The sequence below is a fragment of the Piliocolobus tephrosceles genome, chromosome 14 (genome assembly GCF_002776525.5).
Source record: "Piliocolobus tephrosceles isolate RC106 chromosome 14, ASM277652v3, whole genome shotgun sequence".
Lineage (NCBI taxonomy): Eukaryota > Metazoa > Chordata > Mammalia > Primates > Cercopithecidae > Piliocolobus > Piliocolobus tephrosceles.
This window is the reverse complement of record NC_045447.1, coordinates 76,764,271-76,781,910: the sequence shown is the minus strand read 5'-3', so window position 1 is coordinate 76,781,910 and position 17,640 is coordinate 76,764,271. Positions and strand designations below refer to the sequence as shown.

At 41.2% G+C, this 17,640-nt stretch overlaps 1 protein-coding gene across 5 annotated transcripts in view; it reads left to right on the top strand.

The window, feature by feature from the left end:
• Nucleotides 1–16,166, top strand: part of PDCD1LG2 (programmed cell death 1 ligand 2) — a 60,270-nt gene extending 44,104 nt beyond the window's left edge. For 3 of the 5 annotated variants that reach the window (XM_023213169.1, XM_023213171.1, XM_023213167.1), the window contains 3 exons: nt 1,907–2,041; nt 7,488–7,541; nt 14,866–16,166. In XM_023213169.1, coding sequence (XP_023068937.1) covers nt 1,907–2,041; nt 7,488–7,541; nt 14,866–14,897 — 221 coding nt within the window. In that variant the 3' untranslated portion in view covers nt 14,898–16,166. The remainder of the gene's footprint in view (nt 1–1,906; nt 2,042–7,487; nt 7,542–14,865) is intronic. The other 2 variants (XM_023213170.1, XM_023213168.1) reach the window with 1 other exon arrangement.
• Nucleotides 16,167–17,640: the final 1,474 nt, after the last annotated feature.

Sequence of the window (17,640 nt, the reverse complement as noted above, 5' to 3'; positions counted from 1 at the left end):
AGTCAGTGCCAAACCCATGTTTCAACCTTCAGAAAGTAAATGAGTGGTGGAAGACGCATTCAATGTTTTAAGATGAAGACCTAGAAAACTCACTCTCTTAGCCTGAGCTTAGATGACACAGCTGGGCCCACTTAACTACAGGGTAGGCTTGAGAAGCCATGTGTCCAGCTAATTCCTTAATATGAGAGTTGAAAGAAAGAATGGATTAACCAGCAGTATACCACAAGGTAACAAATGACTAGGAGGATCAGGCTAGGTGGACTAAAAGAGTCAATTCAGTGCAACAATTCCATATTGACACTTTTCATGTAGCTGTTGCTTGGCTCTAGAGAGGACTCAGAGGTAGTTTAGATAAGGCCTTTGTCCTCCAAATACAGTCTAAGTATACTGATGTCCTACTGGATGTTCAACTTTGGAGTCTTCAGGGATGAGTAGAGCTTCTGTACATGGGAGAGACTGTGAGGGAACCTGCACAGGACAAGGGTTTGCATAAAGACACTGAGGTAGGGACCTCTCCTGTTGTGGGGACAGTGAGAGGCCCAGTTCTCCTTGACTCACATCCAGCAAGTGCTTACTAAGCACTTCCTAGAAATTAAGAAGCAGATTGTAATCAATATGGGTTATCCAATATTTGGATGAGCAAGGCTCCTTATTTTTCCTTCCTTAATGTTAATCACACTCTTTTGGATGGAGACAAATATCTGTGGGGGCTGACCTTTGGGTCAGATAGATCTGGGTTTGCAATCCTGGCACTGCCATTTACTTAGCAGTGATGATCGATAGATTATTTAGCATCTCTGAGACTTACTTCCTCAACTCTAAAAATGAGGGGCTCAGACTAAATAATGTCTAATCCCTTCTCCAGTAAAACAAGCCATGTTCTCAGATAGCACTGTGCTGGAGGTGGTGGGGTTTGAGGGCTGGGAAGTTGGGAGGACTGAGCCTTTCCTCCTGAGCAGTTTTGTCCAGTTTTTCCTGTACCAGTCTGTCATGTTTATTCCATGTGAATGACTCCATGAGGCAAAATTCAAGCTTTTGAAAAGGGCACAAATTAACTTGGGCACCCTTTCATTTCCCTGTAGGTGAACACTCCTCCAGCCCTGCCTTTTGTCAGTCTGGAGCCCTTGTTCTAATCTGCACACACCAGAGGACTTTATAAGGCTTTCCCCAGCCTCCAGAATTATTCTTCTGATCCACCCCTGTACTAAACTCATCCTTTCCTCAGTGCCAAGGCCTTGAAAAACTGAAACAAGGCAAAGGGTCAACTGTAGTAATTCACACTAAGGCATGAGTGACTGGGTTTAGTATATTAACACTACATAGGATATTCTATTTTTCTCAAAAGGATCCTGTTAATGCTTGAAATTTAACAACTAATGGTATATATTCCAAGCACTGTCAGTACTTGTCAGTGGGGGAAACATTTTGGGGCTGAGAGATTTTGCCACTGGGAAGAGAGAGAGGATGAGGAGGAGAAGGGTGATAGGGAGGAAAAAGAGAAAAAAGAAAGAAAGATGCTTGGATGATAGATAGATAGATAGATAGATAGATAGATAGATAGATAGATGGCAAAAAATAATATGAGAGAGTGGTAAAAAGCACAGAATCTGGAAGCAGGCTGTATCTTAGCTGGGTCACTTACTGTGTAACTTAGGGAAAGCTTCCTAGTCTCTTTGTGCCTCACTTTCTTCAGCAGTGAAATGGGGATCATAGCAGAGCCAACCTCACAGAGTGGTTGTGAGGAGTGGATGAGCTGATAGGTGCAGAGCACTTAGAACAGGGCCTGGTGTGGAGTAAATGCTCCACAGAGCTAGCCATATTGGCTGTCACCCACTCATGTGGCCAGCCTGTTGGTCTACCTCTGAGCTGCCATGTAACAGGATTCTGGTGCTTTTCCTTCACCCAGGTCAGATAGAACCCAGGACCCATTCAACTTGGCTGCTTCACATTTTCATCCCCTCCTGCATCATCGCTTTCATTTTCATAGCCACAGTGATAGCCCTAAGAAAACAACTCTGTCAAAAGCTGTATTCTTCAAAAGGTAAGTGAGTTTTATTCATGGTAACCAAATGGACTGGGTGTCTGCACTGAGCCACTGCTTTGCACTGCAGGCCTACAGATTCCTGGTTTCATGCTAAACCCACCCAGAGCTTATGAACCACTTTGAGCTTGTCTTGTTGATTATTTTTCCCCAGAAGAAAATGGCTCTCATCGTCAGTGAGCTGAACTTCTTACATTGAGTTTTTTAAAGGGAATGTTTTGTTCTTATGTCTGAAAGAGTTTGTCTTATTCTTTGAGCCAAGAGCTTTCATCAGCCTCATGAGAGTGATGTTATTTGGCAATGCAGATAGCTACGTGCTCAGATTTTGCTGGTGGGAGGTTGCCAGGATCCTTTCTGAGGATTCCTTCCATTTTCACTACTCTTTTCCCCAGTCTGGACATGAGCTGGGATAAACCCACCCCCTGTCTCCCAGGAATCTCAGCCCCACAGTTGGGTAAGGAAAGGAGAAAGGTTTTTGAGGCCATTTGGGGATAAGGAAACAGCTGGTTGGTGGTGCCTTAACGTCTTTCAGTGGCTCCCTTCGAGTTTCTCCTTAGCCTGTTGTATTCTCACCAACACACTCCTGTTCTGTTGTACCAGCTGGGACAAAGCATGCTGAAGCCTTTGAGCCCTGATTTCATTGCTTCATTGTTCATGTGTCTGTCCTTGGTTTCCTGGGAGGAGCCTGCCCACAAAACCCCCAGGATGTATGCAGGCCTAGCTGGTGCTTTCCTAAACGGCTCCCTTGTCTGCACTCAACAGACTTCTCCAAAGATCTATATGTGGCCTCATCTATAGAAAAGGAAATGATATGTGGAAATAATTCAGTAGGACTTTGGAGTAGCACTGTCTGAGGACTAGGGAAATTTTAAGTGGTTGTTATCTTACATTTATATTCATAACTTCTATTTTCTCATCTGCCATAAAATATTGTCATGTTCTATTTGTCCGTTGCCCTATGTGTGATTGCATTCACTTGGGCGCTGACCACAATACTTCTAACTGTAGAATGCAAGGAATTGTTGCCAAAAGAAAAAGACAGAGGGAGGGAAGAAGATGGTGAGGGGAGTGAGGGAGAAAGAGAAAGCAGGAGATGGGGAAGAAGAAAGATAGAAAGAAAAATAAATGTGGAAGGGAAGGGAGCTTCATGGTAAAGGAGGTATCTCCAACAGAACTTTGACTTTTAAATAGAACCATTTCAGAGAGTTATGTCAGATCCACCTCAGTTGTCTTATCTTCTGCCATTCTTCTTTTACCTCCCACACCCATACCTCTTGAAAATAGTCTTATACCAGAGTTCAAGGCCTAGGGCCTGAGGACTCCTTAAGCATTTCAGAAATGAGCAGCTGAGTCTTCTGTCCCAGCTCTTTGGGAGAATAGAATGGAGTCACACTCAAAGATAGAGTGTAAATAAATCCTCTCCTCATCCTTCACCCCAATCTTAAGAGTGAGTGAAGATATCAGTAGCTCAGAGCTGGGATGTAAAGCTCAAGTCCTAACTGTGATTAGGAGACCTCTGTTACAAAGAAGAATTGAGTGAATAAATGTGCAAACAATTTCTTTTATATTTTTAATGAACCAGAGAGAAATCACGGTTGCCTATATAATCCTTGTCTCTAAATCATTTGCATTCAGATCTGCTTTCTTACATGTGTCTGCCATGCACACACACTTGTGTGCCACGGAAAAGGGTTGAGAACTGCTGGTGATGTAGACAGAGTTTTAAACCAAGGTCAGAGGGCTAGGCTGGGACCTGGTGCTGCCATTTATTGGCTCTCTGACCTTGTACAAATTGCCTGTCTTCTTTGAGATGGTCTTTCTATCTGTAAAAGGGGAAGCAGCAAGAGAAGGAACATTTTACAGCTTATTGGCTGAACTTCACTGCCACTAGTGTGGTTCAACTTGGACTACAGAGGAATCTTCCTAACTGGTTTCCCTGTATTCACTCCTGCTACCTCCAACTTGGTCTGTTCTCACTTTTTGCTAGAATAGGCTTTTAAAAATCATAAATCTACCATATGTCCTCTGTTTAGACCTTCTCCATGGCTTCCTGTTGCTCACTGGATGAAGTTCCAACAAGCCCAGGATGGTTTGACTCACGTCTCCAACTTTAACTGCATCACCATCAACTTCATTGTCTAAGCTCTAACCATACAGGATTTTCTAGTCCTCAGAGGCATCGCGGTCTTTCAATTCCAAGTTTTCTCATGCAAAATTGTCTCTTCTTAAATATTTTCTTCTTGTTGTCCACCTGAGTTGGAGTCATCTGTTAAATCTCAGCTAAGCTTATACTTCACCAAGTTTTTCCTAATTCTACCCACCACATACCACACCCATTATATTAAATCCCCTTATTATATGTTTCCATAGCACCTACTTCTTCTTTCAATATACTCAGCACACAATTACAAGTCTAGGATCTGTTTTAATAGCTTGGGCTACCAATTAAATTGCATCCCTTTTAATTTTCCAATTAATTCCTCAAGCACCCACATGCCTATCTTAGCAAGAAGTTCAATGTCTCCCTCTTATAGCATGTACTTCTCCACCTCCCACAAACTGACAGAAAGCTTACTTAGCCCACAGGGCCAGTGCTATTTACAAACAGGCAGGAAGGCTACTAGGGAGCTAGGTTAGTCCTCCAGAGAGCCCTGGTTTTGAGCAGTTGCTGTCTACTACTGCCATGTAGAATCTCTGGTCCTTCCAGGTGTCTCCATCCACTGTGCAAAGGTAACCTTGCTGGTCCCAATCCCCACACAGACCACAGTGCTACAAGATTACAGTTCTTATGGTTTCCCAACACATGCTCTGTTATTGGTCCCAAAGCAGGACCCCAGCGTGTTGATGAGGTAGGAGGGGATCCCTGCCTTAGCCACAGCTGTGCACAGCCAGCCTCTTCCCTTCTAGGCCCTCATGTTGAGCCTGGGACACCAGTCCTAACTTCCTTCTCTTGAGTTCCTCTTAGGGCCATTGTTATCCTGAACTTCTTAGTCCATTGCAAAGTTAAGTAAAGAGGCAGCAGTCTTGGTCCCTTTCCTTCCAGATGGCTTCTTAGCTCTGAACAGATTTACCCACCTATACCTCAGTGACTAGCTCTGTGCACTAAAGGGTATTAGGAGGGCAGCCATTATTGGTCCATAAAAGGTCCTGTTTACCATTTTCCCCTAAGAGGAACCATTCAGCAGTTCAGGGCTCCAAGGTGACCTGCTGGGCTCTAAAGAAGAAGCTGGCAACTTCTGTTACAAAATAATGTTAAATTCTGCTTCATCTGCTAGTCTCTATGTTTCAAGAGTACAGTAACTGTGTTTCTCTGATTCACCAATACATGCCCAGTATCTAAAAAATTACCTGGCATATAATAAATGTTCAATAAAATTTTAAACATTGAACCTACAATATGCAGGTGAGTATGCTAGATCTGCTCTGTCCAATATAATAGCCATCTGTGGCTCTTTTTAAGTTAAATAAAAATTCAGTTCATCAGTCACATCTTAAGTATTCACACATTGTAAGTGCTCAATAACCATGTACAGATAATTGCTCCTGTACTGGACAGTGCAGATATACAACATTTCCATCATTGCAGAAAGTTCTACTGAAAACCACTGTGCTAGACCCTTTACAAACTTCTTCTCACTTAATTTCACAAAAATTGCTTGTGGCAGGGAGACGTGTCTTTATGCTGGGTGAGGCTCAGAAAAGTTATATGACTTCCCAAAGTCATACAGCTAGGATTTGAATACAGGTCTGTTTGACTCCAAAACTTGTGGCCTATTTGTTGCAAAAGTGCTTAATACAAATTGATTCAATCAATATTATTATCTTTGAGCAATAGAAGGAGAAAGTAAGTTTCAATCCAAAAGAATTGAGTGACTTACACATTGACTTGCTGAGCCAATGGCAAAGTCAACTTAGAATCCAGTAGGAGTCACCAGCTACGGAATCTAGATCTTTAGAACAGGTCTTCAGATCTTCAGAACAGTGTTTCTTAAAGTCTCTTGTGAAGGACCAGTTATCATCATAGGCTGGTAACAGTTCACCTACCAGCACCAGCCCATGAACCAGACTCTGAGTGGCATAGTCCTAGAAGATTGAGCCAGAATTTTACAAAGGTTTAAAGACCAAATATGCTGGTTTATGGTTACCTGTGGCCCACAGAGAGTGGCAGCACTAACCTCAGGCATTAAGGAGGTACCCACTGAAGCCAACATTCAAGAGCAATTCCTATGGGTTAATCACTGGGCTCCTTTCAAATGCAAACCCTCATGAAAGAGACTACAGTGCTGAATAGAGACCCCCAAATTCCAAGCCAAGCTCAAGATAGTCATGAAGGAATTACTAAAAACCTGGTATATAGGGCAAAAGCAGAATTAGGAATGGACTGATTTCAGGAACCCAGGCAATGGCAGGAGTTGGGCATTAAATCCTAAAAGAGAAGCAGAGTGGGAGAGAATATGTGAAATCAGAGGTTAAGAAAAAAGCGAAAATCTATTCGTGATTGCAAAGATGTGAAACCAACCTAAGATCCCATTGATGAATAGGTGGATAAAGAAAATGTGGTATATATACACCATGGAATACTACTCAGCCATAAAAGAGAATGAGATAATGTGTTTTGCAACAACTTGGATGGAGTTGGAGGTCATTATTCCAAGTGAAGTAACTCAGGATGGAAAACCAAATACCATATATTCTCACTTCTAAGTGGGAGCTAAGCTATGGGTATGCAAGGCATACAGAGTGGTATAATGGACACTGGAGACTCGGAGAGTGTAGGGAGTGACAGTGAGGAATTAAAAAGCTGCATATTGAGGTCAATGTATACTACGTGAGTGATGGGTGCACTAAAATCTCAGACTTCACCAGTATACAATCCATACATGGATATATAACCAAAAACCACTTGTACCCCTAAACCTATTGATATAAAAAAAATAAAAGAAAGATGTGAAACCAAGGAAAGTTACTGGTGAACAGCATCCCATTATGTGAACTTGTGCTTCTGAACCAGTAACTTGAGTTACTTTGAACCAGTATCAGTCACTTATACCTTAGTGTAAATTAATTGATCAGAACTTCTGACCTGGGCCAGGGAAGGCAGGGTAGAAGTGGCAGTCAAGACTAAAGCAGAAAAGGGAGAGCTAATTCTGCAGCCAGACATTTCCTGGGTTGGATACCCAAATTAGTCCCTCAGCCTTTAAGTGCCTGAGGGCCAGGAGTAGACAGAGGAATGGAAAGTGTGGGTCTTCTTTGTTCACAGTCTTTGCCTAGCGGCCAGATTTTGCATTATGCATTACTATCCTGAGGTCCCAGGCCACAGAGAACATTTGGGCTTCCCTATGTGCATTTATTTAGATTTACTTTTTGTTCTGCCACATTTTAATCTATAAACCAAACAAAATTTTCTCATTAATCTTATTCCATTTCTGGAATTTTTCTTTTTCAGACACAACAAAAAGACCTGTCACCACGAAAAAGAGGGAAGTGAACAGTGCTGTGAGTAAGCATGATTTTTGCTTTTCTTTCTTACCTTCTTTTCTCTCTCAGTTTGAATTTTAAAGTAACCACTGTTCTATTAATTCGTGGAAGGCAACTGAATAGTTCCAGCTTATAGAATCTTCCTGTTTGGTAACATTTCAGCAAAGCCTTGTTCTTAGCCCCAGAACAATCATGCCATCTTTTGCTCGGTCTATATTCCTAAGCATTCCCAGATGATACTGCACTGGACCTCTGGTCTCACATAGTTAGATACGGAGTTAAAATCTAACAGCAAAGAGAAGATATTCAACTGCGATGCAATTGACAGTGGATGTTTTTGCAACAAACAATGATTAAAAAGTATATTGTTGTGGGCTGTGAGTCAAGAGTAATATGGGGAAAACAGAAGTCTCTTCATGAGGTTGACAGGCTTGGAGCTGGAATCTGTGGAGGAGGAAGGATATGATCCAGGGGTCAGAAAAAGCGGGTTGCTAAAATCATTAAGCCTGGTTGGATGAAAAGCTTAAACTCAGGGGAAGCAGCACATGATTGTGGGGGCTGGCAAGTTGGAAACGTGTACGGCAGGCCAGCAGTCTGGAAACCCAGGCAGGATTTCTATGTTACAGTCTTGAGGCACAATTCCGTCTTTTCTGGGAAACCTCAGTTTTTTGCCCTTAAGGCCCTCAACTGATTGAATGAAGCCAACCTACATCATGAAAGGTAATCAGCTTTACTCCAAGTTAACTGATAGCAAGTGATAATTACATCTACAAAATACTTTCACAGCAACATATAGACTAACATTTGACAAAGCAACTGGGCACAATAGCCTAGCCAAGATGACACATAAAATTAATCATCACAGGCACCAAGAGATGAGGGGGACAGTCTTGGCCATATACTTGGCTGAAGTAAGTCAATTTGTCATTCCTGCCTGAGCCTTTATAAATAGAAGTAAGTAACCAACTGCTATCTGGTCATTGGAGTTGTCCAAGAGGCCAGGGTTCTGTCTAATAACTGCTCATGCATGAACCTGCCAACCTAGATCGCATGCGGACTACCAGTTTGGTGTTTTTGTTTAGTTCAGCAGGACTTTTTTCTCAGCTCACTGCCTCTCAAACTTTCAGCAACAAAAGGACATCTGTGATATCAGAATCTACCACTCTAAGTATTTGGATGCAATAGCAATGAATATCTGAGTAAATCTAGGTGGGGAGTGGGGGCACCCTGTAGCCAAAATGACTTAACAAAATCAAACCAAAGTTTTGAAAATGATGTCTTGGTTCAATGAAGAGATTACTTGAGGTAGGTTTGACTTATCTAATATCTTATTTTCTTTTCTTTTCTTTTTTTTTTTTTTTTTTTGAGACGGAGTCTGGCTCTGTCGCCCAGGCTGGAGTGCAGTGGCCGGATCTCAGCTCACTGCAAGCTCCGCCTCCTGGGTTTACGCCATTCTCCTGCCTCAGCCTCCCGAGTAGCTGGGACTACAGGTGCCCGCCAAATTTCCCGGCTAGTTTTTTGTATTTTTTAGTAGAGACGGGGTTTCACCGTGTTAGCCAGGATGGTCTCGATCTCCTGACCTCGTGATCCGCCCGTCTCGGCCTCCCAAAGTGCTGGGATTACAGGCTTGAGCCACCGCGCCCAGCCTCTAATATCTTATTTTCTTTGTCAATACTAATGAGGAATTTAAATATTTCTAGATAGCTTTGGAAAAGTCCCTTAAAGAGGCACCAGCATACCACTGCCAGATCTAATCCCCCAAACACTATTTTCATCATCATCATGTCATCTCTTGTCTCTAGAGATCATATCAAATCCTTCCCAGGGTTTTTCAGACCTTTTGACAATTAGCCACATTTCACTAAGCCAACTCTTCTACCACTTCTCAACAAAACTTTTCCTCAAGTCGAGCTGCTCCACCAATACCACTGCCATGAGCTCATTCCCACTTCTGTGCCTTTGCTCACGTTGGTTATTCTTTTGGAACGTCCTTCCCATTCCTTCTGACTTGTCCAAATCCCAACTTTTGGCATAGTCTACTTTAAGATACAGTAATGATGAACTTTATTATTATAACACCAGGCTTCTGTTCTAAAACATTAGAAGTGTGTTTAGACTAGCTCATTTTATCCTCACAGTAGCCCTCTGAAGTATTTACTCCCTGCTTTCCATTTTATAGGTGAGGAAGCAAAACATGAAGCAGTTAACTAACTTGCCCAAGGTATATGGCTAATGATATAAGGACCAATAAATTGATTCAGCAATCCAGGTGTCCAAGTCCAGAATCCACACCCATACACTACACTCTGCTTTTTTTAAATTTAATTTAATTTTTTTTAGAGACAGGGTCATGCTCTGTCACCCAGGTTGGAGTGCAGTGGTATGACCATGGCTCACTGCAGCCTCAACTTTTGGACTCAAGCGATCTTCCCACCTCAGCCTCCTGAGTGGCTGGGACTACAGGTGCATGTACTTCTTCCAAGACTTTTATTCAGATGAATATTTTCCCTTCCAACTTAAGAAGCAAAGGGCTTGCTGGTTTTGCTTCACCAACCAGCAACTGAAGCAAGACTTGACTTGTGAAAATGCCTAGTAGAGTTCAGTATTAGTGCTGTTTCAGCATTTCCTGGATCTCTTGCCTTTGTGCACATGATAGAATTGCACTTCTCTATAATTAATTTGTAGTTAAGTGTGGTCATGTAACTCACTTTCGTCAATTAAGGTGGGTGCCACTGTACCTGAATTTTTTATTTTTATTTTTTGTAGAACTGGGGTCTCACTATGTTGCCCAGGATGGTCTCAAACTCCTGGGCCCAAGCAATCCTCCTGCCTTGACCTCCCAAAGTGCTGGAATTCCAGGCGTGAGCCACTGTGCCCAGCCTACATATACTATGCTCTCTTGCTTAATCTGTAAGACTTTCTCCCCCGATTCATACATTTCTATTTTTCCTCTGCATTGTACACACAGTCTATACCATTCTTAAGCACATGATTACAGCATTATTTTCTGGCTGCTTCTATGTGTCTATATTTTAGGTCCACCTGGTCAATATAATAAAGTGGGATATTAGTGTTAATGCAACTATATGGTATTTGATATTTGTCTTATTGTCCGTTTATCAATGCTTCTTACAGTTTATTATACGATAAATTTAAAAGGTGTCCAATTTTGACCAAATTTGACTCAATGCTAAAAAAGAATATCAAAATAAATTTTGTTTAATTTTAGTTGAGTCTATCAACTCAAAAAAGAACAAACTACAACAATAACAAGTTTCAGAACATTTTTTAAATTACTGATGTTTTTATGAGTATAAAAATAAAAAAGTACAAAGAAAACAAAAATAATTTAGAATCCATTGCCCAGAAATTGCCATGGTTAAGATTTTAATGTTGCTCAAGACCAGACAGCTCAGGGCTTTGACATTCTCACACCCATTCTCTGCCATCCAAGTTCTATCCCACCCCAAAACCATCCATTATGAGGAGACTGTACAGCTGTAGGCTGCCCAGGAGCCATCCTGCACTCTCATATTGTGACTCAGCATCTTGGGAGATGGAGTCTTGGGACTTGACCTGGACATGTCCCTTGCATGTACTTCTTCCAAGACTTTTATTCAGATGAATATTTTCCCTTCCAACTTAAGAAGCAAAGGGCTTGCTGGTTTTGCTTCACTAACCAGCAACTGAAGCAAGACCCGACTTGTGAAAACGCCTAATAGAGTTCAGTATTAGTGCTGTTTCAGCATTTCCTGGATCTCTTGCCTTTGTGCACATGATAGAATTGCACTTCTCTATAATTAATTTGTAGTTAAGTGTGGTCATGTAACTCACTTTTGTCAATTAAATGTAAGCATAAGTGATGCATGTTATTTCTGAGTAGAAGATGTAACAGTTGGCACGTGCTTTGCCATATTTTCTTTATCCATCTGGCATGGTAACCAGTAACATTTTAGGTAGTAATTGCTCCATCAGTCTTAGTCTCTGAGTAACTAAAATTGACAGAGTCCCCTGGTGATCCTCAATGTACATGGAACATGAGCAAGAATAAGCTTTTGTTTTTTATATTGAGATTTTGGAGTTGTTTGTTCCTACAGCATTACCTAGTTTACTCTAATACAACATGGAAAAAAATGGAACCTATAATAAATAGATCCTACATTGCATTTAAACTTCTATTTCTGAGGAATAATAATGTGGGGAAATACTTTCTATATAATAAAAAAATAGAAAAATTGCAAAATAAAAATATACTTATGTATCATTCATGTTCTATTAAAAATGTTATTTATAGACTCACCATATTCCCTTCCTCCAGAAAAACAGAAGTAAAAATATGAAAATGCCTATAATTATGTCTTTGGATTATGGAACCATGTATTGCTTTTTACTTTTATGTTTTCTGAATTTTATTTTTGAGTGCCCTGATGTATTACTTTTACGAAGAAGAAGAAGACTTTCTGAAACCATTTCAACCATCTCCACTCACCTCTCTAGATCCCAGTAGTTAAATACATTATATAGGACTCTTCATCAGTCCTTATCCACTTTAGGAAGGGCAATGCTATACCTTCTTTAAAGGACACCTACCAATGTCTTAGTTGCCTTTCAAAGATTCCTAGCACAGCTAAATGTGATAGATATGCTCTAAGGATGTACGAGCTGAAGTGACTTGCATAAGGTCATCTCATAACTTACTGTTAGAAATGGAGCTAGAACTCAGTCCTTGTCTGTGACACACCACCCTTTCCATTTGTGGAAGTTGTTCTTGTATCTAATTTTACTTGTGCTGCTATCTGGGCCTATGCCATTCTCCCTCTTATGCAGACAAGCAGATAAACAATAAAACTTTAGGAGTGGGTTATGATACCATAGATATATATCATCTATCCTTTACAAAATAGTTATTACAGTCATCAAGCCTTGGTTAGAATTTACAGACCATGTATCCTAGCTACCTCATTTCACAGATTATGACATTGGGGGCTAAGAGATATTAAGTGACTTCCTTAAGTGAAACAGTAGCAGACCAAAAAAAGTCATGATTCCCAGCATAATGCTACTCACTCATTTATTCATTCATTCATTCACCCACTCACAAACGTGTATTAAATGTCTGCTATTTGCAAGACCCTGTCAGTTAGGCCATGTGGGAACTAGAAGGATGAATTTATCAGTCATCCAAGATTCTTATAATAAAGTATCACAGATAAGGTACTCAAGAAACAGTTTGCATTCACATAATTTGGGTTAAAACAAGAAGCCAGCTTTCTATATGCTTTTGCATATAGAAAGACTATATGCCAGTCTTTATGTTTTTTTGTTTGCTTTGTTTGTTTTCTTGAGTATCCTGTCTTCTTTCTAAGAACTTCCACCTGAGAACTGACCACAGCGTCAGCATTCCACATGGGCGTGTTTCCTTTCCCCTTTCCCATTTCACTGGTTTCCAATTTCTTTTTCTTTTGCCATTATAAATCTTTTGCAAAGGAAATATTAGACAGAACTCCTACATGTCTAGCAAATTAAAATCGTGGTGAAATTAGAGTAGAGGATATAATCACCCTACCATAGGTCCCTACAAAGGCCTCTAAGGCAGGGGTCCCCAACCTCTGGGCCACAGACCAGTACCATTGGCCTGTTAGGAACTGAGCCACACAGCAGGACGTTAGCAGCGGGCAAGTGGCTGTTACTGCCTGAGCTCTACCTCCTGTGAGATCAGCAGCAGCATTAGATTCTTATAGGAGCATGAACCCTATTGTGAACTGCACATATAAATGATCTAGGTTGTGTGCTCCTTATGAAAATCTAATGTCTGATGATCTGAGGTGGAACAGGTTCATCCTGAAACTATACCCTACCCCCACTCCCACACCCAATCCATGGAAAAATTGTCTTCCACGAAACCTGTCCCTGGTGCCAAAAAGGTTGGGGACCACTGCTCTAAGATACCTTGTGCTTCTTGGAACATATTTGGAAAATCATATAGCTCTCAAATTATCCCTATATCCTGAAGCCCACCTTACTTATCAATCCACAGAAATGCCCAACCCATGTCAGGCAACTTCACACTTTCTTTCTTCAGGCAGCACAGTTGTCTCAGGGAGGGAGGAGGGTGCTATTAGCAAGAGGAGTCACTAACAGCTTCATTCACCTGTGTCCATGAATTTTTAATGGTGTGAAAAGTCTGTGTATTTTTTATGATTCTCTGTGTTTCATATAAGAGGGACAAACAATACATGAATACAAACAATACATGAGTTCAGGATGGGGACAAAATATCACTTTAAGCTGAGGATAATCAGGGAAGAAGAAAGGTTTCATGTGGGAGGTGACTTTTGAACCAGGAAGAAATGGAAACAGCAGACTATTCTAGATAGAGGAGACACTAAGAGGAAAGGCAAAGAGGCAGGAAGGTGCAGGAAAGTGCACTTGACCCCGTTCAGAGAGAAAGCCAGGTGTGAGATAAGGGGGAAAGACTGTTAGGCGACGTATTATAAACCATTAATTCCAGGCAAAGGTTAGATTTTACTTACTAGGCAAGAGTGCTTCAGTTAGATCCTAGCAGGAAATGGAGGGCATGCTTAGAACAGGTAACTGAGGCAAGTTTAATGAAGAGACTATTTACAAAGGTGTGTGCAGCATTAAGGGAAACCAGCAAGGGATGCTGAGCATGCCGGGATGTAACAGCAGGTAGGGAAAGTGACTATCCCTAGGTCTGAAGGAGAAAGGGGAGGGAGCAGTTCCCAGAACCCTAGTAAAAATGGCAATAAGAAAGGTCCATCTGGCAGGACCTGTGGTCTTTAACAGAGGGACAAAGTCAACCTACAACTTGTCTGGGAGGTTGCTGAGGAATAGATACCCCAACCTTGCTCTCAACCCACTGCAACCCACTTTTTCACCTAGACTGAGCCCAGTCAAAGACAGAGGGAGGAGTCCAGTGATGTAGTCTACAATGTCATCATCCTGGAGCATGAATAGAGTGCAGCAGGGTGAATAATGAGTCTGCAGGAACTAATAGAAATACCTGACACAATAGGAAACTATAAGAGGTTTTGAATAGGAGAGGCCCCTGAAATGTGCTCCAATATTACTGAGCTATGTATGGCCCACAGAATGGAAAAGGAATGGCTCTTGCAATAGGTCTGAGGAGAGAAGCTGAACACTTGGACTAGGGCAATGGTAAAAACTGTGGAAAGAAAAGTTTTTAACGAAAAGTTTTAAACCATGCTGCTTCCAGCTAGATGAACATTTTTTAAAAAATTAGTTCCTCACTCAAATTTTGGGGAAGTTATATATTTTCTAATCATAACAAATGATTTTTCTTATTTGTGGGCTTTTCTCCCCAGATCTGAACCTGTGGTCTTGGGAGCCAGGATGACCTGATGTGACATCTAAAGAAGCTTCTGGACTCTGAACAAGAATTCGGTGGCCTGCAGAGCTTGCCATTTGCACTTTTCAAATGCCTTTGGATGATCCAGCACTTTAATCTGAAACCTGCAACAAGACTAGCCAGCACCTGGCCATGAAACCTGCCCCTTCACTGATCTGGACTTATCTCTGGAGACTATGGCTCTGAGCAACCACGACTGCACTTTACAAAATTACCCCACTGGATCCTGGACCCACAGAGTGCCTTGAAGCTCCTTCTTGCTGCCAGACTGAAAGCAAAAGGAATTATTTCCTCTCAAGTTTCCTAAGTGATTTCCAAAAGCAGAGATGTGTGGAAATTTCCAGTTACAGAAACAGATGGGTTGCCAATAGAGTTATTTTTTATCTATAGCTTCCTCTGGGTACTGGAAGAGCCTATTGAAAATATGAGCTCATAGACAGGGCTTTGCACAAACTCAAATCATAATTGACATGTTTTATGGCTTACTGGAATCTTGATAGCATCTGAAGTTGTTCTAACTAACAGAGAGCATTTAAATATACACTAAGTGCACAAATTGTGGAGTAAAGACATCAAGCTCTGTTTTTGAGGTCTAAGTCACAAAGCATTTGTTTTAACCTGTAACAGCACCATGTTTAATAGTGGTTGTTTTTGTTTAAACTACATCTTTCCTTTAGAAATTCTTGGTTTCTTTTTAATTTTTTTACCTTAGAAATCAATGATATACAGTCAAAAATATTTGATATGCTCATACGTTGTATCTGCAGCAATTTCAGATGAGTAGCTAAAATGGCCAAAGTCCCAAACTAAGGTTCCTTTTCTGGCCCTCTATATGACTTTAAACTTGAGCTTTCAGTGCCTCAGTTGGCACATCTGTGATACAGCAATGCTAAGTAGTCAAGGCCTTTGATAATTGGCACTATGGAAATCGTGCAAGATCCCACTACATATGTGTACAGCAGAAGGGTAACTTGGCTACAGTAATGGCTTTATTTTGTTAAATTTGTTCTTCATACTGGAGCCATGAAGCTCAGAGCATTAGCTGATCCTTGAACTATTCAAATGGGCACATTAGCTAGTATAACAGAGTTAGGTAGGTGGGCCTACAGCAAGCTCCTTAACTGAGCAAAATCTGGGGCTTATGGGAATGAAAGGGTGTGAAATTGACTAACAGACAAATCATACATCTCGGTTTCTCAATTCTCATGTAAATCAGAGAATGCCTTTAAAGAATAAAACTCAATTGTTACTCTTCAACGTTTTTCACATATTCTACTTTTGGGTAAGAAGTTTGCTCAGGGTCCTGCAAGTCAGTAAGGTTAATATCCTGTTTCGCCATTTGGCTCCCAAAGATTTGAAGGCCTTTGAAGCAAACTTGGATGCACTTGTCAGGAGACTTGGGTCCTAGGGATGCTTGATCTGGGGTTCCTGCTGGAGGAGGAGCACTTCCTAACACCACAGAGAGCAGGGCAGGAGACAAGGCCTTCTTCTCTGGAAGAAAGCCCAGCTATGCTACCCCTACCCCCACCCATGCCCTAGATATGTGATTAGTGTGCTGAATCCTTGGGTGGTTTTGTTTAACTCTGCTAGGAACCCAGTGGCATAATGGTTTCTGTCAAAATATTTCCATCTTTGTTCCTAGATTGGGGCTATCTTTTAGAATACCAAATAGGGAGAGGGCAACCTAGCTGTAGTATCCTGAAATCTGGGTTCTGTCAGGGGAGAACATCAAAAGGCATTATGTCTTAGCTTCAGAAATTTTCTATACTACAGCATGCTATCTTAACACCTAACGTTTATCAAGTACTTGCTATTGCCCAATATTGTTAAGCATTTTACACATACTATTGGAATGAATCATCCCCAAACTCTCTGAAAAAGACACTATTAATGACTCCATTTTACAGATAAGGAAAGGCACAGAGAGGTTAAGTAATTTGGTTAAGGCTGCTCGTTCAATTTGAAAGGGATGGAATCAGAGCAACAAACCTATATTTTTCATTACACATCATAATGTACCCTGATTTCCTACCATATGGGGTTTAAAGTGGTATTTTTATGCTGTGTGGTCTCTTCGCTAGTCAATAATTAATTTCAGAAACAACAGATGCTGGCGAGGGTGCAGAGAAATAGGAACACTTTTATACTGCTGGTGGCAGTGTAAATTAGTTCAACCATTGTGGAAGACAGTGTGGTGATTCCTCAAGGGTCTAGAACCAGAAATACCATTTGACCCAGCAATCCCATTACTGAGTATATACCCAAAGGATTATAAATCATTCTACTATAAAGGCCATGCACATGTATGTTTATTGCAGCACTATTCACAATAGCTAAGACTTGGAACCAACCCAAATACCCATCAATAATAGACTGGATAAAGAAAATATGGCACATATACAGCATGGAATACTATGCAGCCATAAAAAAGAATGAATTCATGTCCTTTGCAGGGACATGGATGAAGCTGGAAACCATAATCCTCAGCAAACTAACAATGGAACAGAAAACCAAACACCACACGTTCTCACTCATAAGTGGGAGTTGAACAATGAGAACACATGGACACAAGGAAGGGAACATCACACACTGGGGCCCGTTGAGAGGGCAGGGGGAAAGGGGAGGGAGAGCATTAGACAAATACCTAATAAATACAGGGCTTAAAACTTAGATGACAGGTTGATAGGTGCAGCAAACCACCATGGCACATGTATACCTATGTAACAAACCT